General features: G+C 52.2%; 1 protein-coding gene across 1 annotated transcript; it reads right to left on the minus strand.

Annotated features, from left to right (window-relative positions):
• Positions 1–2,808: 2,808 nt before the first annotated feature.
• Itih4 (inter-alpha-trypsin inhibitor heavy chain 4) lies at positions 2,809–21,577 on the minus strand. The gene is made up of 23 exons (XM_037208755.1): positions 21,449–21,577; positions 20,099–20,259; positions 18,425–18,529; positions 18,139–18,301; positions 17,887–17,997; positions 17,299–17,427; positions 16,575–16,691; positions 16,211–16,379; positions 16,012–16,137; positions 15,676–15,857; positions 15,403–15,588; positions 12,491–12,630; positions 12,106–12,260; positions 11,809–11,838; positions 11,508–11,561; positions 10,914–11,093; positions 10,116–10,172; positions 9,800–9,832; positions 9,601–9,717; positions 8,386–8,554; positions 3,637–3,791; positions 3,429–3,525; positions 2,809–3,007 (listed from the first exon to the last, which is right to left on the minus strand). The coding sequence occupies exons 1-23, from the start codon at positions 21,536–21,538 to the stop codon at positions 2,950–2,952; spliced, it is 2,784 nt and encodes a 927-aa protein (XP_037064650.1). The 5' UTR covers positions 21,539–21,577; the 3' UTR covers positions 2,809–2,949.
• Between the last annotated feature and the right edge of the window lie 687 nt (positions 21,578–22,264).

Genomic DNA, 22,264 nt, shown 5'->3' on the forward strand with positions numbered 1-22,264 from the left:
TTGGTTTTTTTTTTTTGGTTTTTTTTTTTTTCGAGACAGGGTTTCTCTGTGTAGCTTTGCGCCTTTCCTGGAACTCGCTTTGGAGACCAGGCTGGCCTCGAACTCACAGAAATCCGCCTGTCTCTGCCTCCCGAGTGCTGGGATTAAAGGCGTGCGCCACCACCGCCCGGCTCTCTTACTTTTGAAAAGAGTTCATTATTTTATTTTTTATTTATTTTTAAATTTTAATTTATTTTATTTTGTGTGTATGGGTGTTTTGCCTGCATGTATATCTGTGTGGCACTTGCATAGAGTCCGGAAGAGGTCACCAGGTCTACAGGAAATGGAGTTACAGACAGTTCCGAGTCATCATGTGAGTGACAGAAATCCAATCCAGGTCCTCTGGAAGGACAGCCAATGCTCTTCACTGCGGAGCCAGCTCTCCAGCCCCTTATGACTTTTTATTTGTTGGAGGGTGGGGAGCTGAGAACCGAACTCCAGGCCTCAGAAAGAGCAGCAATTGCTCTTAGCTATCGAGCCAGCTCTCTGGCCTCCAGGGATGCAACACTGAGTGACCATCCATGATGGGTGGGCTTCCCAGTGATGTCACTGTGAAGAAGCGTCACTTCTGCTCCTGTAGGTCACCCCTCGTCCGCGCTCCTGTAGGTCATCACCCCTCGTCCGCGCTCCTGTAGGTCACCCCTCGTCCGCGCTCCTGTAGGTCACCCCTCGTCCGCGCTCCTGTAGGTCACCCCTTGTCCCTGCTCCTGTAGGTCACCCCGCGTCCGTGCTCCTGTAGGTCACCCCTCGTCCGCGCTCCTGTAGGTCACCCCTCGTCCGCGCTCCTGTAGGTCACCCCGCGTCCGCGCTCCTGTAGGTCACCCCTCGTCCGCGCTCCTCTTGTAGGTATTCATAAACACATTGGTTTACCAGCTGGACTAGTGTCGGTGGCCATGGCAGAGGAGCTGCGGTCAGCAATGGAGCTTATGGAGTTCAATTCACCGAACAGCAAAGCTAAATCCTGGAGCGGCAAAACCCGGGGGCACGGGGATTGTCGCCAGAATGGCCCTGCTCCTGCTGTGCTTCCGGCTGCTTCCGTGCCCCCGCTGTGTTTGGCATGGCGTGGTTACTCTGTGGAGGGCTCCCGCTGTATCTAACGCAGTGTGATGTTTCTCGGGAAAAGCCCACTCCTCACTGGGCAGTTTACTTGCGGATCATAAGGAAGAGGATTTTTATGAGAGCAGTGATGATTAGTTAGACCTGTGACTTAACTGGACTTTCTGACTTAGCCTAAAAGACACGGTGGTTAGGACAGTTAGTAAAGATGATTAGGGACACGACTTGGGTTGTTCTGCCGATTTGCTCCACTAGAGACACAAACATGGCAATCATAGGCTAGACGTCACCTTCCCCTTTGTTAGACGTGAGATTTGCAGAAGATGAGAAATAAGAACAAGAACGTTTCATGCATTACAGACCCATGAATTCTGCCTGTGGAAAACAGGCAGATGATCAAAGAAAACAATTATGTCCCTACACCCAAGGTCAGACCTGAGTTCCTTGGTCATGTAACTTACAGAATTAGTCACAGGCCTTGATATGCACCTTGAAAAAACAAAGTTGTAAGAGGAAATTAAATGATCCTATTGTGTATAAAGAAAAACAGATGGTTAACTGACCACTCATTTAAAGTTTCTCTAGAGTAGAATTAAGAATAGAAATTAAGGGGCTGGAGAGATGGCTCAGAGGTTAAGAGTATTGGCTGTTCTTCTAGAGGTTCTGAGTTCAATTCCCAGCAACCACATGGTGGTTCACAACCATCTGTAATGAGATCTGACACTCTCTTCCTGCAGGCATACATGCAGGTAGAACACTGTATAAATAATAAATAAATGAATCTTTAAAAAAGAATATAAATCTGCTACAGAGAAACCACGAACAGCTGCCTGCCGCACAAAAGGAACTGGATTAGCTTGCTTAAAACTTTGTTAATCAGTAATAAAATACTGTTTTGGGGTGAAGATGTTATGGTGGGAAAATTAATACAAAGAAAAATGTTTAACTACTTGTGGACTTCTAAGGAAAAACATGTAACTTGTGATCATAGTGTGATTTCTTCTTATGTAAAGGTTTTAATTTGTTTTGGGGAAATATTTAACTTGTGGTTATGAGGTAATCTTTTCTTGTATAGAAATCTTTGTTTTAGATGTAATAAACGGGATTAAGGGAAAAAAATGTAAGACAAAAAGGAAAAAAAAAAGGACATCCAACAGAGACAAAAATAAAATGAAGAATTAAGCTTTGACCCTCAGGAAAGTCTCCTGTGTGTGCACGCAGCTCCAACAACGTCACACCTCCTGTCCAGTTTCTGTGAGCAGCTAAAAGCTCATCGTCCAGCAGCAGACTAGGATGGAATTCTTTCTTTGATCTGTCATTGGTGCCCTCTCTGGGATGAAAAGGCATTAATTCACATTGTCTCAAAAAAAAAAAAAAAATTAACCACACAGCTATGCAACCCGGTGGACTCTTTTTCAGTCAAAACTGGTTTTCATGGTCCAGGCAACCACAAAGTAACCAGAACCCTGCTCTCTCTGGAGAACACTCTTCAGTTCTGGGGCCCTCACTTGGTGCTGCACTGACATTTTGAATGGCTGGTTTTATATTCCTTTGACAAAGATAGGGCTGAAAACTTTCTATGGGTTTCCTTGGCCCCAGGCTGCTGAGGGCCAGTTGTGGAAGATCCTAATGTTCTATGAGGCAGAATATTCAGGTTGGGACCATAAGGCCCCCAGGACTGGCCCCGTGGAATCACAACACCAACTCCCTGGGTTCACATCACCCTGATTTATTTGTAACAAATGAGAATTCTCTTCTCCATTAAGATCTAGGCCTTCCTGGTGGCCCTGCAGGCATACAGAGTCACCCATCTGCATACAAATACAGTGTGCCAGGGAACACTGCTCCTAGCAGCTAGATCTTCACGGTCCAGCAGGAAATCTCTGTTTCTGGGTATTTCAACTTGAACTGCCTGGAGGGGGGGGGGGGGGGGGATAAGAGAAAAACATAAATAGATGATCAACAAATCTCAGGTAGGGTGGAAGAGACGGGAGACAGTTATAGACAGGAACATGGAGTGTAAGGAGTCTCAGATCCCTCAGAATTCCCTCCGGCATAGGTCAGGAAGGCCCAGTTGCCCAAAGGATTATTCAAAGGACTTAGCATGTGAGGTGGGGCCCAGGACTTTGGAAGTTGGGGGAGGGACAAGGAGATCATGCTGCTGCCCACAGCCCATAGCCTGTGTGTTTTCTGTGAGTCTGAGCTGAATGATCCTTTCATCTGTTTTTAGTTCCTAAGCAAGGGGACAAGGGTGAGGTTCTGTAGATCCCAGCTCGCACCCTCCTAATCCCCACCCACCACAGCCAGGCTCAGCGGGCTGGTTGTATACTTACCTAGTAGCAGAGTACTCTGTTCCCTGAACTCTGAGTGTCCGTATCGTGTTATCTGGTCCACCTGGTGGATCCCAGCTGATAGTCTGGTAAAACCGACCTGAGATAAGAGGGTAGGTCAGTGAGGGGTAGAGACAGTGAGGAGGGTGGGCAGAGTGAGAGGCACCCGCCCTTGCTTATCACAGGCGTTTTCTAAGGGCAGGCGGAGTACCGAGTTCCCCATCAATGCCGTTGGAGAAGTGTTGAGTGTCATTCACAAGGAGTATCAGTCCATCGTGAGGGTCCTCCACAGGCAAGAGGGCAATGTTTACTCTGTCTGGGCCACTGAGCTGCAGGAGACCCTTCTTGTCCATGGTTATCTTCAAGCTGCAGAGAGACCCCAAACCCTGAGCAGGAAGGCAGAGACACCTGTGCGGAGTCTCAGTAGGTGGCGCAAAAGTGACTGCCGGGGATGGGGCATGGCTGTTTTCTCACTGGCAGAGGAGCACCAGAGTGAGCTGAACCATGTCCAATTTCCCTGCATTGCATATAAAAGAGAATTATAATTCCTTTCCTCTGGTTTTAAATTAGGTTTCTCACGAATGAATGTTATGTGCTTTTATGGGGGGGGGGGGGCGGTGGATAATAATCATTGTCAGTTTGATTGGACTGAGAAGCACCTGGAATATTAGCAAAATCCATCTCTGATGCATCTATAGGGATACTTCTGGAGGTTAAATGGAGGTGGGAGACCCATCCTGAACATGGGCCACACTATCTCAAAACCTGGGGTTTGGATGGAGTAAAAGGGAGAAAGTTCTTTCTTGCAGGCATCCTCTGCCCTGGGCTGTCAGGCTGTGAGCTACGGTGCCCTGCCACGCCCTCCTGCCATGGCGGACTGGAACCTCTGATGTGGACAGAGTAAATCCTTCCTCCCTTGAGATGTTCCCTGGGGTTTCTGCTCACAGCAGCAGGAGAGTCTCACACACCTGCCCTCAGCCCTATGTCTTGACAGCTGGAGCCACGGTCTTAGATGACTAACGCTAAACAGCGCACTTTAACATCTGTCGGGAGTCTTCTCTCATTCTGTCTCTCATCAAGTGGAGGAAGAACCTGCGGCAACTCTTTAATATTGAGACTAAAGGTGCCCACTATGCCTGCCTCGACAGGAAACCCTGTCCTTGATGGGCACACTGGGAGGACTTCAGATGGCACACTGGGAGGACTTCTTCAGATGGCACACTGGGAGGACTTCTTCAGATGACACACTGGGAGGACTTCAGATGGCACACTGGAGGACTCAGATGCACAACTAATCAGATGGCACACTGGGAGGACTTCTTCAGATGGCACACTGGGAGGACTTCAGATGGCACACTGGGAGGACTTCTTCAGATGGCACACTGGGAGGACTTCTTCAGATGGCACACTGGGAGGACTTCAGATGGCACACTGGGAGGACTTCTTCAGATGGCACACTGGAGGACTTCAGATGCACACTGGGAGGACTTCTTCAGATGGCACACTGGGAGGACTTCTTCAGATGGACACGGGAACTCAAACACTGGGAGGACTTCAGATGGCACACTGGAGGACTTCAGATGACACACTGGGAGGACTTCTTCAGATGGGCACACTGGGAGGACTTCTTCAGATGGCACACTGGGAGGACTTCTTCAGATGACACACTGGGAGGACTTCAGATGGCACACTGGGAGGACTTCTTCAGATGGCACACTGGGAGGACTTCAGATGGACACTGGGAGGACTTCTTCAGATGGCACACTGGGAGGACTTCTTCAGATGACACACTGGAGGACTTCAGATGGCACACTGGGAGACTTCTTCAGATGGCACACTGGAGGACTTTTCAGATGGCACACTGGAGGACTTCTTCAGATGGCACACTGGGAGGACTTCTTCAGATGGACACTGGGAGGACTTCAGATGACACACTGGGAGGACTTCTTCAGATGGCACACTGGGAGGACTTCAGATGGCACACTGGGAGGACTTCTTCAGATGGCACACTGGGAGGACTTCAGATGACACACTGGAGGACTTCTTCAGATGGACACTGGGAGGACTTCTTCAGATGACACACTGGGAGGACTTCAGATGGCACACTGGGAGGACTTCAGATGGCACACTGGGAGGACTTCTTCAGATGACACACTGGGAGGACTTCTTCAGATGACACACTGGGATTCAGAGACATATTCAGATGGCACACTGGGAGGACTTCTTCAGATGACACACTGGGAGGACTTCTTCAGATGACACACTGGGAGGACTTCAGATGGGCACACTGGGAGGACTTCTTCAGATGACACACTGGGAGGACTTCAGATGACACACTGGGAGGACTTCAGATGGCACACTGGGAGGACTTCTTCAGATGGCACACTGGGAGGACTTCAGATGGCACACTGGGAGGACTTCTTCAGATGGCACACTGGGAGGACTTCAGATGACACACTGGAACTCTTCAGATGGGCACTGGGAGGACTTCTTCAGATGACACACTGGGAGGACTTCTTCAGATGGCACACTGGGAGGACTTCAGATGACACACTGGGAGGACTTCTTCAGATGGGCACTGGGAGGACTTCTTCAGATGACACACTGGGAGGACTTCTTCAGATGACACACTGGGAGGACTTCTTCAGATGACACACTGGGAGGACTTCAGATGGCACACTGGGAGGACTTCAGATGGCACACTGGGAGGACTTCTTCAGATGGCACACTGGGAGGACTTCAGATGGCACACTGGGAGGACTTCAGATGGCACACTGGGAGGACTTCTTCAGATGACACACTGGGAGGACTTCAGATGGGCACACTGGGAGGACTTCAGATGACACACTGGGAGGACTTCAGATGGCACACTGGGAGGACTTCTTCAGATGACACACTGGGAGGACTTCAGATGACACACTGGGAGGACTTCAGATGGCACACTGGGAGGACTTCAGATGACACACTGGGAGGACTTCAGATGACACACTGGAGGACTTCAGATGACACACTGGAGGACTTCAGATGACACACTGGGAGGGACTTCAGATGACACACTGGGAGGACTTCAGATGACACTGGAGGACTTCAGATGACACACTGGGAGGACTTCAGATGACACACTGGGAGGACTTCAGATGGCACACTGGGAGGACTTCAGATGGACACTGGGAGGACTTCTTCAGATGGCACACTGGGAGGACTTCAGATGACACACTGGGAGGACTTCTTCAGATGGGCACACTGGGAGGACTTCTTCAGATGGCACACTGGGAGGACTTCAGATAGGCACACTGGGAGGACTTCAGATGGCACACTGGGAGGACTTCTTCAGATGGCACACTGGGAGGACTTCAGATGGCACACTGGGAGGACTTCAGATGGGCACACTGGGAGGACTTCAGATGGGCACACTGGAAGGACTTCTTCAGATGGCACACTGGGAGGACTTCTTCAGATGGCACACTGGGAGGACTTCTTCAGATGGCACACTGGGAGGACTTCAGATGACACACTGGGAGGACTTCTTCAGATGGCACACTGGGAGGACTTCTTCAGATGGCACACTGGGAGGACTTCTTCAGATGGCACACTGGGAGGACTTCTTCAGATGGCACACTGGGAGGACTTCAGATGGACACTGGGAGGACTTCAGATGGCACACTGGATTTTCTTACTACGCTTATTTGTCAAATGTGAACAAGGCCCAGCTAAAGGCTTGCCCAGATGGAAATGGACAAGCTATGGAACAGGCTGGGAACTCAGGGGACATACTGCAAAAGCGTTTCAGCGTCCCGTGACTGACCAAGCTAGAGAGCCGGGCCAGTCCTGCTTCCCAGAGGCACCATCTGCTCCATTTCCTGCTACTTCCCCAACAAGTGATACCAGGGAAGCTGGCCTCTCCAGGGCAAGGCTTGAGACAGGCTGATGAGTGATTTTAATTGTCAATTTGATTGGACTGTGAAGTACTGAGATTACAAAAGGATATTTTGGAGTGTGTCTATAACGACATTTCCAGAGTCCATTGGCCTCTCAGCTAGCAACTCAGCAGGGACAGCCACCCTGGGTACGGGCGGCGGCAGGGACAGCCACCCTGGGTACGGGCGGGGGCAGGGACAGTCACCCTGGGTACGGGCGGCGGCGGCACTGGGGGGGGGGCCCAGATGGCACAAAAGCAGACAAAGCCAGGTTTGCTAGGCAGGCATGTGCCCCATTGCTCTCTCTACCTCTTGGCTGTCATGAGCTGAGCCATGTTGCTCCGCTCACACTCTCCACCGCGATGATCTGCCTCACCATGCCCAGGCCCAGAAACAATAGAACCCAATGACCAAAAACTGAAAACCCTGAGCCCAAACAACCCTCCTTCCCTTGTTCCTCCCAGTTGAGGTTACAGCACGAGAATTCTCACACTGCAGAGAGAGGAGCATGCCGAAGCCCTGATGCTGGGCCTCGGGCTTCTCATAAATGTCATCTTGAGCTCACCAGTCAGCACATGGGGGACACCAGACCATCTGATGACAGACGTTCCCCCTGTCCTTCCTTTGATGGGTCCCTAGGCCTCTGACTCAGAATCTGGAAGGGTCTAGTGCTTAGTAAGGAAACTAAGACTTGAAGGGTTATGTGGCTTATGCACACAGGATCAGCACAAAGCTAGCTCCAAACCACACCACCTTTACAGGGGCTAGTGACCTAGGGGAGGGATGAGGTCCAGATCCCAGGACAATGCTTCCAGAGCTGCAGGACAAAATCTACCCCTGTCCTGCCAGGAGCACAGCCCACCACTTCATGTTGGTGGTTATAACCAACCACTTCATGTCGGTGGTTATAACCAACTACTTCATGTTGATGGTTATAACCAACCACTTCACGTCGGTGGCTTCTGGCCACCTCTCATCACTAACATCACAGTCAGTACAGCCTGAGAGTCCACACACACCTAGGACCCCACCCTGGGACTTACCCAGGTAACGCAGAGTACAGCGTCTGCTTCCACTTGTACGCGGTGTTTTTTCGGTCTCGAGTCACCACCAAGCGTTTGGGGGTTGCCTCCACAAGCAGGGGAGGCTCCTGGATGCGCACGCTGATCCATGAGAAACTGCCGTTCTCATATACACCGTCTACCATAAGCCCTAAGAAAACCAGACCAGAGAGTTCAGAGTCAGTTCTGGGCACTGGCCTGAGCAGGGGTCTCCCTGACTATGTCCTTCCTGGAACTGGGTCCTCGGAAGGGTCGTTCTCCCTCAGCAATTCAGGTCTAGTTCTCCTACTTCTCACCTAGTAGCCTAGGCTGGCCTAGAAACACATGATGTAGACCATGCTGGCCTCAAACTCACAGAGATCAGCCTGGCTCTGTTTCCCAAGTGCTGGGATTAAAGCTGTGTGCCATCATGCCTGGTTCAGGTCTAGTTCTTAGGATTTCTACACTCAAGCTTTGGTTTTCTGTGGATTTGCACCTCAAATCATGTGGGTGGCCACCTAGTTCGACTTTTGATAACGAGGGTGTGTGTGTGTGTCTTGTTTCAAGTATCTAAGCATTCATGGGTCCCCTGCAGTGTCCTGGTCCCAAGCTCACTGCATGGCTGAGAGTCATGTGGAAAGTCCCTGCCTCAGGGACAAGGCAGGTACGTGAGCCTGAGGGATGAAGCAGGAGATCCCATGGTTCTCAGAGGAATGAGGAGTTGTGGTTGTCCCAGAGTACTTTGTAGCCCAGCGTAAACCCGGCTGACTGCTGTACCCCCTGTGTCTGCCTGGACACTTCAGCTTGGCCAGTGAGGCCATTCCAGGATGAGTGAGTGGCAGTCTTGCTAACATATGTTTCCTTGACCACTCCCCTCCTCCATACTACTAGGGGCCCACGGAGACACAGGGCCCTGTGTTCCTCAGCTCTGTCTCCTCTACCTGGGACACCCTTACTCTTTTCTCGGCTCGTCTGACAATCTTGGGTGACCCTGCACAGATCCCTGACTCTAGGCAACTCTAGCCTCCTCTCAGCTCTGGAAGCTGATGGTGCAGGTCCTGGGGAGTTGCTGGTGAAAGCTTGTAGGTGGCTGTGGGAGGGCATGCCTTTTTGGTACACAGAACATTAGGACATTTGCCCACAGTGGGTGTGTTGCTGTGATAGGTCATAGGAGCGGGGTCTGGGTTTCTCTGTGGATACCTGGGATGCATCTCTTACCTTGATCAGGGTCTATGAACAGCTTCATGGGCACCTGAGAACGTGTGATATCCACACAGAGCTGGTCCACACTGGATCCAGGAAGCGGTAAGACGATGGCGGGAGCCTGCAAGTGGGCTGAAACAGCCAGTACACAGTTCCTGGGTCAGGGAGAATCTAGCGGGACAAAGGCGGGTGGGGTGCTGGGAGGGCTAATTACCTGGCTGTGGGGCTTCATCTGGTGTGGTGCTTTCTAAAAGAAGAAAGAAAAAGTCTGGGTTCGGGTAGTCCCTTTCTGAGGAGGAGGGCATTGTGACTGCGGCTGGTGCTTTCTCTTTCCACTTTAACATGCAGAATATCACACAACAGGTTATAGAGTCCCAGGGCTCTCCCCTTACTTCCAGGGCTCCCCTTTTCCAGTGTCTCCCGGAGCTACTGCGGGAGTTTTGGCTTGTTTCTGGTGCTGGGAAGCAAATTCAGGCACTTGTGCGCCCCCGGCAAGTGGTCCATGACATCCCTAGCCCCGGTACCTTTACCTTCTTTCTTCATGCCTCGTAACACAGCTTGACTTGAAACCACGGGAACTTTGGTTGCTGAGGTGAGTGAGCACAGGAACAGCCATGGACAGAGAGGGAGAGGTCGTCAGGTCACACGGCCCGCTGCCCCTGCAGGGCCCGCTGCCCCTGTCCTTACTGCCCATCAAGCTCAGGCCTCGAGGGGCAGGCAGGGGAGATTTCAAGGAGATAGGTCCTGACTGAGTCTGAGTTCACACTGGCAGTGGGGAGCAGTACCAGGGACCGTAGCTGACTTTGGAAATGGGGGAAGGCTTCCTTTCTCATCGTGGGGGAGTGGATCTCCGGTGAGAACAAAGAATGGATAAAATCCTGCTCTGGGGGAAGGAAGAGGTGACTCAAGAAGGAAAGAATTGGCCATGGTGGTCCAAAGAGCCTTGTCAGGAGTCCTCTCGGGGCCCAGGGTTCACAGCAGAGGGGTACCCTGTCAGGGCTTGTGGGCTGGCGATCTAGGGGGCAGAGCAAGAGTCAGGGCAGCATGCACCTGACACACAATGCAGAGCACAAGGCAAAGGGGAGGCTGGTTGAGGGATGGAAAGTGGGGGTCGTCCCAGGAGATGATGTGCTCACTTCCAGCCCCTGGATCCTGGCTCTGCTTTAGGACAGGGTCCTAGCTAGGCCTAGGCCACCTGCTCTCTCTGCAGATGTGCTTGCAGATGTGCTTGCCTAGCCTGTGCTTGGTGCCTTTCTCCCGCTGTGGGTCAGAGTCAGAGTTATGAAGAAAAAGAAGGCAATTGTGGGTCAGAAGGGGGGGGGGCTCACATAAGGATGGCAGGTCTGGTGTCCTTCCCACGAGAAGATGCTGTCTGGAATCAAAGCTATCAAAGCTAGCAGAGAGGAGATGAGATTCACCAGGGGGTCCAGGGGGTCCACGAAGTCCAGGAGAAAGGTGTTTTATAAATGTAGCACCACCCAGGCTGGGATAGGCGTGGACCCTAGTTCCTAGTTTAAAAACACTGACATGAGCGGTGTTCTCACAACATCCTGGTTCCCCACAGCCAGGACTAGGGACCTTATGCCAGGAGTAGGCTGTAGAGAGGGTACCTAGGCCCCATTTCTCTGCTGGAGAGCCTCCCCTAGCCAGGAGACAACCACTGGCGTAACGCCCCCCTGGAAGATCAATCCTCCCCTGGGCTGTGCCCTTTAAATTACCCGATTACTAAATCCCCTTCTCTGGGTCAAGTCAGGGTCTAGATGGCCAGCTTCTAATTAAACACACCTGATCTTTAGTCACAGGCCTGTTCCCAGCCAAATGGACTAGCCCTGGCACTGTCTCCACAGCCAAGTGCAGAGCCCAGCCTACATCCTGCCACAGTTCTACAAACGTCTGCTTCTCCTCCCTCCTTCCGCTGTTACCTGTCGGTCTGAGCCTTGCGGGTCTTCTGCTAGAAGACTTGCGAAAATGTCTACCTGAAAGACAGTGAGACCTGTGTTTACTCCCTGGAGCCAGCCCTCTGGGGCTCCATCTGGATGAGGACTGTGTACCTAGAGTCCAGGTCGAGGCCTGAGGGGTAGCCAGTATTTGAGTGAGCATGTGGCTATGTAGACCTGTGAGTCTGGTCAGGTAACCCAGCTCCTGGCTGCAGGGGAGAAGGCGGCCTCCAGCATGCTGGTGGACCGTACACAGGCCTGCCTTTGAGCTGTAATAGGCCCTTACCTCCTAAGAAGACATGCCTTCCTCTATTATCTGTACAAAGAAAAAGAAAAGGAAAGGGCGGTATTATGGAGCGGTTTTGCCAATTCGAAGTGCTTATGTTTAACTTGCTTCCTGAGTCCCCGACTACGGGTGCATGCAGCGAATCTAGGGGGCTGCAAGACCTATCCTCAGTTTCCTCCTTAGGGAACTGAGGTGGGTGGGTCTCCCTGGGTCTCTGGGAGTCTGGATGGCAGGGGCTTGATTAAAAGGCAGTGAATCTTTGCCGATGATGAGGCCAAGACCCAGGCCCACACTCACCGGCTTCCACAGGCTTCTCAGCAACTTGAAATTGTTCTTGGCCTTCAGGTTTGGTGACCACCATATGTGTAAGAGGGGTGACAAAATTGTATGTGAGTGACAGATTCAGAGCTTGGGACTCAAGGGCCTTTAACTCATCACCTGATGCTGAAACCCTGTGGGTTGGAGACATAAGAACTCAGGAGGTCTCTGGGTATCTCAGCAGTCTCCCCCTCACCGGTCCCTTCTTGGGAGTCCCCTTGGGAGAATGTAGAGTTCGGCCATGACGCCTCATTCCACACCTGGGAGATAACCTGCACCGGCTGTGCCTGCCCCACCGCCGAAAGGTTTATTGATACCACGTGAAACCAGCCGCAGTGGCCTGCAAGGGTCAGGGATCACTCACATCTTCTCCAGCTGTTGGTTTATGGTCAGTAATGCCCAGAGTCTCTCCATGAAGTTGTGAAAGATGTATCTGGGGCTCTGGAACTCCTCCTCCTTTTGGGCTACGCTGGCCTCCGTTTGGAAAGTGATGTTCTGCATATGCTGGAAAGAGGTACCGGCCCGGGTGAGAGAGTGAGGGCCCTGATGCCTACGGCTGACCAGCCTTCGGAGTTCTTCACGAGAACCCTGACTGGGACTTGGGCAGGGCAGGGCACGGAGTAACTATGAGGGCTTCGCTCCTTTTGGGAATTGTGGAGGTAGAAAGGGAGTTCAGGAGTATGAGGGTCTCCCACGGGTCCTCCAGGGTAAGAGGGAGGTGGGGAGAAATGTTAGCAGCTGTTGGGGATGTGGGGTGTGGTGGGGGGTGGGGTGGGGGACAGGATAGTAAGACAGCTGTGTAGCTAGGAGCTTGGGTCACCTGACCTTTAATAACAAGGGAGACAACTTCCAAGCCAGTGTAGAAGGAAGGCGTCTCAAACACAATGTGGAGCAGAAAGGATTCCCCTCCCACACACATGGGGAAAGGGAAAAGAAAGGGAAGGAAGGCCCTTCCCCCATAGTTAGCAGCAGAGACAGACTAGAACTCCAGAACCGCAGCAAGCTGTCTGCTCCACGTCGCCCCTTTGCTGGGGCTAGCCCCCGTGGGGCGATGGCAGGACACACGGGCTTCCCTGTGGCTGCTTTCTTCCCAGGGGAAAGGTGGTCATGGTTTTAGTTTGGCCCAGCTGGCCGTCTAGGGAATCAGGAGGGAGAGCAAAAGATGCCCAAGCCTCTTTCATCAGAAGGGCAGCTAGGAGACCCTGTACAGTCTTCTGCCCATCCTGCTCCTCTCCTGCCCAGCCTCTCCCCAGCTCTTACCCAGGGCCTGGCTTGCCAAAGCTTTGGCAATGAAGGCCACAGGCATGAGTTTTCTCTATCTACACAGTAAAGCTGCTTGTTGTTTGTTTTTTCTTTTTTGGGGGGCCCGCTGCCCGGCTCCCAAATAATCACACATGGAGGCTTATTATTACTTATAAATGCCCGGCCTTAACTTGGCTTGTTTCTAGCCAGCTTTCCTTAACTTAAATTATCCCATCTACTTTCTGCCTCTGGGCTCTTATCTTTCTCTTACTTCTGTAATCTTCCTTTCACTCTTACTCCATGACTGGCTGTCCCCTGAAGTCCTCCTCCCTCTCATTCTTTCTCCCTTTTCCCAGATTTCTCCTTCCATTTATTCTCTCTGCCCGCCAGCCCCACCTATCCTTTCTCCCGCCTTGCTATTGGCCATTCAGCTTTTCATTAGACCATCAGGTGTGTTAGACAGGTACAGTAACACAGCTTCACAGAGTTAAACAAATGCAACATAAACAAAAGGAACACACCTTAAAATAATGTTCTACAACAGCTGTTTACTTGATGTTTTCCCTTAAATGAATTTTGTTTTCCTGGGTTGACCCAAGGACAGTGTGGTGGCACAAGCCTGTAATTCTAGCTACTCGGGAGGTTGATATGGGAGGATTAAACATTCAAGGCCTGTCTGAGCTACAGAGTAAGTTCAAGGCCATCTCAGGAGACTCACCAAGGTCTCATCTCAAAAAGTAAGAAGAGGACTGGGGATATAGATCAGTGTTAGAATATTTACTTAGGGCCCTAGATTCAATTCCCAATACTAAAAAAGAAAAGTATAAGCAACCCTGTCCCTTATGCTTGAAGTCTGAGTCATGTTTGTGTTTACCGGTTGTTGGGCCACACAGTCTTCAGGAACAGTCCTACCACTTGGCTGTGTCTGAGACATGGCCCTGGGCCCCCACACCCACTGCCTGGTAGCCATTCCAGCTTGGATCTGGAAGTTCCAAACCCCATTGAGACTCTGGCAACTGTCACGCCTATGAGGCAGGGCCAGGGGAGGCACTGGGAGACCGGAGAGCTGGATGGGCCAGCGCTCTCTCTGTGCCAGGACGCTGAACGGTGGAGGTTGACTGAGCAGAGCTCCAGAGAACACCGCTGGACTGCGTTACACCTTCCCCAGACCCTGCGACCTACCTATTACTTAATTTGTGAGTTACGCCATTAAATAAATATCCTTTTAACTACGTGGAATGGCCAAAATAATTTCTCCAATACACTGCGGCTCTCTGCAGACAAGGTGCCCGGTTGGCCTACGACCCTAACAGCCCTTCCTTCCTTCTGGGCTCTGCTCCCTCCTCTCATCACTGGATCTTAGCCGACCCTGTGCCGGATTCCTGGATCCATGCTGTCAGGAACATTCTTGGTTGTCACTCCCCTTTTGTACAAGTTGTCTGTCCCAGAAGGGTAAGGAGGGGCGGCCTTATTTCCTTCTGCATGCCTCAACCTAAAGACTGTTTTTATGTGTGAGGTGACAGGCTGAGCCTTCCGCACCCAGAGCAGAGAAGGCTGAGCAAGGCTGGGGCTCTATGAGGTGGCCATGAAGAGGAGGGGACCAGCATGCATTGTCTGTCCTGCCTGGACCTTGGCCTGCTCACCTGTGAAAGGGACGTAGTCCTCTCTGTCTATCCACACCCCCAAAGGCCGAGTATGAGGACGGAGGGAATGGGGCATTGGGAAGGAACACCTGCCTTCGTCGTATGCTCACAGAAAAGTCGGGTGGCCGCAGGGCAGACTGGGTGATCACTTCCTGTATGTGCTAGGTTCTCTCAGGAGCATCACTACATCATTTTATTGGATTTACGCATCTGGGGCTGGTGTCCTTCAGGAAACCCTGAGGAAAAGTGTCCTTTGGGGGACTCACTCAGTGTCAATCAGCTGGAACTTGGAAAGGCTGGGACTTGAACCCAGTCCCTCTAGCTGCAAATGAGGAGGCTGCCCAGGTGACCCCAGCTGCCCCTTGGCTCCAGGATGATCCAGCACACTCACCATCTGCCCAGTGATTTTGGCTGAGAGGACATCAGGGCCCTGGTCCTGGAGCTTCCCAGCCACCACCATCTCTGAGCCCTTAAAGTGGTGCCGGAAGTTGTCCTGCGTGACCACCTCCACAGCGTCCCTGGGGTATTCAAAGGCCACTGCCAATAGCAGCGGGTTGGCCACTTCGTGGTAGAAGTCCTACAGGGCGGTGGGGGATATGTCACTAAGGCGAGGCAGACGGGGACTGCCTGACTGTCTGCATCCCACCTCGGGTCAATCTGGCACCTGGAGCTGCAGGGCAGAGTCGGAATCCTCATAGATGCGCCGGGCCAGGCCGCCGTTGTCCTGTGCCAGCTTCTCCAGGAAAGGATAGTGGACATCAAACCCGAAGCCCAAGCAGAAGACACTGTACTTGTTGTCGACAGCTTCGTGAACGTTCTTCTGGATAGTTTCAGGATTCGTCTCCCCTAGACTCATGAATGTGGGAAGAGAAATGAGAAATGAATTATTTGCTCAATGGATATTTCTGGAACTTCAGAGCCAAAGAAATCCCCCTTCTCCCCGCCCCAGGTTTCACAGCCAGCCCGGAAGCAGTGGCAGCCTTGCTCCATGTGTCCTTACCGGCGGTGGGTTCCCCGTCCGTGAGCAGGATGATAAGGGAGACACTCCCCGAGGGCAGTAGCTCAGCCTGGTTGCTGGTGTCCAGCAGCTTCACAGCCATCAGCATCGCGTCATTGATGTTGGTCCCTGAAGGACACATCCTCAGGACCCATCCCAGCTAGTGACCACAGAAACCCCCAGCCTCCCATGATGCACTCACCTCCCTGAGCGTTGATCTTGGAAGCATAGCTTGTGGCCTCCTTCAAGTTCTCTTTTGAGGCTTCCAACAGGGATGGCATCCATTGGGTTATTTCCTCATTGAATACAATGAGGTTGAACTGGTCTTTGGGGCTGAGGTCATTCAAGATCTTGATTAGGGCTTCTCGAGTCTAATCAGGGGGAGAGAAAATAAGGTAGGTGTCTCAGGGGAGCTCTCCAAAGGTGCATGATCCTTGGGCTAGTATCCTGGTATCTTGGGTGGGCTCATAATGTATGCTTGGGGCCAAACTTGGCCCCAGGAAGCCTCCACCCATGATGCCATAACAGGTCAGGCTGCTGCTGAGCTCAGGGTTCAGGAGACCTACCTGCTGGATTTTCTTGCCTGACATCGATCCACTTTTATCAATGACAAAGACCACATTCTTGGGCATTGTAGGAAGGTCCTCGGGGGCAAAGTGGTGCACGAAGTAGCCGTTCTCAATCTGTGACCAGAGTGAGAGCCCACCCGGGTGATCAGAACTTCAACCTTGCCCTGCTTCCGGCTGACCTCCTCGTCCCCAATCCCCGGAGCCCATGTTCTCCTTTCCTGACCCCTCTCTATCCCAGCTCCTTAGCTCCCCCAAATCCTCACCATTGCTAACGAAAGACTTCCGTATTCATGTAGAGCCCTAGAACTCTTTCCACAGCTCTGTCCCGTTTTAGTATTTGAAGTGGCTTGTACTAAAAGACACAGCGAACCCGGTACCCATCCAGAGGGAATGCTGGGAAAATAAGGGCTAACGGGGAAGTACAAATGATGACCACCGCTGCTGGACTTGCCTATAAGCCTGAGCTACGAGCCTCTGGGCAGCAATGGCAAAGAAGGAAACACCAAAGCAGATCTTTGTAGAGACAAACCTTTTCTGCCCCCAGAAAGGGAATAGTATTCAGGATCACCACACCTGAACCGCCATTTTCTTGTCTGAGCCAACCCCCAGGGCAACGTACAAAGGAGGGCCATCATCTCCCTCTTCCAGAACATTCATGCTTAGACGTCTGAATGCAAGACGGACTTTGAGGTTTCATGGCTCTTGCCTGGAGTCCACCCACCTGAATGGAGCCCCCAGAGACAGACCGGTTCACATCATAGCGGACAATGAAGTTCCCATCCAGGATTGTGTCCTGCTCATGTTGAGAGATTTGCTGCTGGGAGAGTGTTGGCTTGAACCGGATATGTGCCTGGAGGAGCAATCAAAGCTGACGTTGAGAGGTCTAGTGAGGCCATCACCTCCTTCTGTGTGCACATTGGAAAATCAGATTCCATATGCAGCCACGGGTGAAAATTCTAGGAGACTCATTCTGAGCTGGACAGTGACTGCTTCCATTTGGTATGTGTGGGAGGACATGTTCATGTGTGAATCCCAGTTCTGGGGACATGCAAGCATCTGCGATCAGTGCAATCCAGTTATCTCTGTTGAGGACACTCCCTTCAGTCTACTCTCCAAGTTTGTCCGCCATAGCTCTTCGACAGGTCCACTGGCCATCTCTAGGTCTTACCGTCCTATCTTCTTGGCAGTGGCATGGACACAGATCTCAGAAGCCTTCCCAGCTCAGGGAACTATGGGACTCTAGACCATAGTCAGCTGTACTAAAGACTGACCCTGGGGTGTCCTCAATTGGTGGTCATAACAGACCCACCTTGGTCTTGTTCTGTGAGGTGGTAAGGGCTTCTGCCAGCTCCTGGGTCATGAAGGTGCTCTCTGTCTCCAAGAAGCTGATACCCTGAGGCTCGAAGATGTGGATGTCCATCTGGAAGCAAGATATGGGTCACCAGGGGATCCCTGAGGTGGGTTATGCTCCCAGGAAGTTAGGTGGCAAGGAGAGGCTGCCTTAGTTGGGAAGGGAAATCTAGGGGGCTTCCTGGAAGAGAGCGTGGTGCCAGCCAGGTACCTGAAGGTGCTTGACCAGCTGCTGCGGCTTTACTTTGAGGAGCAGCTCGTACGTTCCCAGTTGCCGCCTGAGCAGTTCCTGGTATACCAGCTGGAAAGTAATCTTGGCATTGGGAGCCACAGTGACTGACACTTGGAACTGCTCTGTCTGTCTCCCCGTGGTCCTGGGGGATAAGAACAGCAAGAACCCATCGGGTCAGGTGGGGGATGGCTGCTGGAGGGGGCGCGGCTAAAAGGTCCAGGCAGGGGCCGTCTCTACCCATTATGCACCCTCCCCATAGGCTCACTTGACGAGGCCAGCGCTCTCTCCCCGGGCCACTGCTGCACTGTACTGCTCCTGGGCTGCAGCCTTGTCTTGGACAATCCCTGGGTAGGTCTCGCCATTGATGACCCTAGGTAGGGGAGAGAACAGTTGAGAACTTCTTTTAGAAGCATCTTTCTAGAATTTGGTGAGCTTCTTGATGGGACTCCTGTCTTTGTCTAAGGCCACTGCCATCGATCATGTACTTGCTGTGTGGAAGCCCTCCATGTATAACACTGGGAGAGGCTTTCAGCTATCCTGAGACACACACAGCGTCAGCACACATGGGTGTTACTGCAGGACTGGGCTAAACTCAGCCCACATTGCAAGCTGCTCCACGACCCTTATGAACTGTTCTGAGGCTCCGGCCAGTCACAGCCGAACACTGTAACGATCTGTTCTCTACGCAGCCCTGAATCCACCTCTCGTGTGGCCAGACTTGAGCAGGAGGGAGATGAAGGACTGAAGGATGTGATCCCATTCTCTGCAGCTTCTCCCTCAACCCTCCTACTTAGGATGGGTGTTACAGGGAGCTTGGCATCTTTGGGAGCAGGTTTGGGGTACCTAGCGGTGGAGACAAGCTTCTAGCCGTCATCCATTGAGGTTGAGAAGGAACCTGCCAGGCCATTTCTCTGCACAGACAATGGCTGTTCCAGGAGTTCCTTGTGGGGTGAAGAGGGACATAAATGGACACTGCTCCTTCTGGGAGCGGTAGGAGAGGGTGGAAGTGCAGAGAAGGGGAAGGGAGCACACAGAACAGGCATCTTTCTCTCTCTTCTCTAGTCAGGGTGTAACTCTGGGTCAGAATGGGGATGAACAGGAAGCCTGGCTCCTTCTGCTGGATAGGAAGTTCATAGTTTCTCCAGATGCTGTGCTGGGGTTCCTGGCCAGGGCAGGGGACAGGGAATCCTGCCCTGCACTTCTCTGTCTCATGCAATGGCCTAGGCTCCAGGGTCAGAGAACAGAAACTGTTCCAGGGTAGAGGTGGGTGGGGAGAAAGGGAGGGACCAGTCACAGGAAACCTAGTCCCACCCCTGCAGTTTTCCAGAAATACCCACCCTAGCCAGTGCTCTTGCTCCCTTCTACCCCTAAATGCTCCCCTACAGGAAGCAGCCTGCCTTCAATGCCTGCCTCTCCAGGAGGCTAGGGCCAAGCATGGATTTTTCCCAAGTTTAATAAACATTGCAAAATAGATCAGGGCGGGGGTGTGAAGGAAGGTGGGGGGGGGGGGAGGTATGGACTACTGCCAGCTCAGAGTCCACAGGAACCCTGGCATCTCCTGAGGAAACACAGTAGACCCGCCTGCCCTCTGCAGTGACAAAGAGGACCCCAGGAGTTAGCGTTTCTATTTTTCCAGCTGATTTTGGTGACTTCTTGTTCCTAGCTCTGGCCTAGAGTTGCCCTAGGCTTGTACTTCTCAAAGGCAAAGACTCCAAGAGGCTGTGGCTCGTGGTCTGCCACCTAGCAGTCCTTAGAGAGGAGGCTGGGTGACAGGAGGGACAGAGATATCTCTGGGCTTGATAACACCCTTGTTCCCTGTGAGGCTCACAGGTGGAGCAGCATCCCGAGGGACCAGCTTCTGGACCAACACGTCTCAGGCCCAGAGGAGATGGAGTTGCAGGGCTGGGCTGGGGATCGGAAGGGGTAGGAAGACACCTACATGGAGAAGTTGGTGATGAAGGCTTTCCTGGGCAGCTCGATTTGGAAGGTAGCTTCCTGAGCATCACTAGCTCTGTTGACCACCCGGCTGGTAACAACAGTATGGGCAAATCGGGAGGACACCCGGGAGTCCACCGTCAGGCTGTAGATGTCGATGCCATTCTGGACAAGGGAAGGGGAAGAGAGCTGGGTTGCTTAGCTGACGCCCCCCCCAACTCTTCAAGAGTAGGCTTCGACTCTGGTTCCGGACCAAACCCCACCCTTCCTCTGACAGATACTGACTAGGCCCCAGGCTGAACCCCGCCAAACATATCACATGTGAACATCTGTCTGAAGTCAGAGGCAGCTGTGGACCTCATTCCCCACAAGACAGCACCACAGAGCCGGCCTCTGAGGCCCCATGGGAAATAGCAAGCACACAGGAGTCAAGGGCAATGTCCAAGTCTGGCAGGATCACACTTGGGCAGAGATGAGAGGCCGGAGTCAGGGACCTTCTGTCTAGGCTGAGCTCTGCCTTGTAAAAGGGCAGTGAACAAGTTCTTTGAGTTTTGGAAATTCTGAGCTCCGTGAAAACAGGACACTATTGGACGGTCACAGGAGCTGTGAGAATCTGTAGAGGACCAGGTCTCGAAGGAGTGACAATCTTCTTCGCCCATTTTGCCTGCAATGGTCCCTCTGTCCCAGCCCCTCCACAGGGTTACTACTCAGCACATAGACTTTTTGCCCTGAGGCTAGAGAATGAATTTGTACACACATACAGGCCTAGGCTCCTCTACCTGCTCCATGTGCCATGCTGTGCACACACAGACTGTTCAGAAACTCGTCACCTGCCCAAGTTTAGCATGGAGGGACAGCATGACTTGTTTACAGATTAGACGTCGGCTCTGTACCATGTGTGGCACGGAACGCTTCCGGGGCATTATGAGCTTGATTTTCAACCAGCACTGCCCTCTGAGTCGGTTATATTATTACTCTCAGGTGAGGAAACAGATAGAACATGTAAGCATTTCCCAGAAATCACACATCCAGAACAGAAGAGCTGGACTCGGACAGCCACATTCTGACCTACTTGGCTACGCTGTCGGCCTCAAGGCGCAACTGGCTAAGCTTTCCTTTATCTATAAAGTGACAAGAACAGGGTCACTCCTTCTGTTAAGTGAAGGAAGTGGTAAGGACCTCTGGGTAGTGCCTGGTGACTAGTCAGCCCCAGGTCTTTGCACACACACTGACCTGCAAACATGCCTATGGAAATGCTTGCACACCCAGACGCACTCCCCCAGCTTCCCAGATGTGTTCGCTCCTTCCCCGGCTCATACCACACATACATGGAGGCCCCCGTGGGTACTGCTACCTTCGTGGCAGTGGTGGTCTGAAGCACAGCCAGTAGTGAGGGCAAGACCAGCACAATGCTCCACATGTGGGCAGAGGCTGGGCTCTTCATTGGCCTTCAGTTGCCTGCCAGGCTGCTTCTGGACTTGAGAGCAAGTTGGTTATAAATTGGTAACTTGCTGGGTGTCCTGCCCCCAATGGCGCAAGTTCTGGGAAATGGGGTTTCCAAGCCAAAAATCCCTGAGGCTTCAGATAAGAAGACAAATGACCTATGTACAGTGAACTTGGCTCACAGCAGGGCATACTCTGAGAAAAGGCAGGCTCAGGTTTGGGCTGGGTACTAGCTCCCCTTCTGCAAGGTCCAGATTTTCAGGAACCACAACCTCACAAAGGTCATCCACCAAGCTTCGTAGGGCCAGAGGCACCCAGCAATGAGGCCAGTCTGCTCTTCATGAGTCTGGCCTGGGAGGAAATGCAGGCGTCACTAGGAAGACTAGGGCTTGGAAGGATACCCTAGGTGGCTTCCTGGAAGAGACAGGGCCTTACTAGCCAGGTAGGCAGGCCTAAGGACACCAACAAGGATATACACTTTTTGGAGCAAAAGATGCTGGGCCAGGAGCCTCTGTTCACTTTCTGGTTCAAGGCTGCTGTTTGGTTCCTATTACTGCAACCAAACTTTAGGTTCAAGCCAAGTAGACAGACCCCTGTCAGAACCAGTTAACCTAACAGCATCTGAAACAGGGTGTGAGGACCAAGACAAGACAGACATAGGACAGATTCGGAGGACTGTCAGTGAATACTGCAGCCCAGTGCTTATACACAGCTCAGAAACGGGCAA

This window comes from Peromyscus leucopus, chromosome 9, assembly GCF_004664715.2.
Source record: "Peromyscus leucopus breed LL Stock chromosome 9, UCI_PerLeu_2.1, whole genome shotgun sequence".
Taxonomy (NCBI): domain Eukaryota; kingdom Metazoa; phylum Chordata; class Mammalia; order Rodentia; family Cricetidae; genus Peromyscus; species Peromyscus leucopus.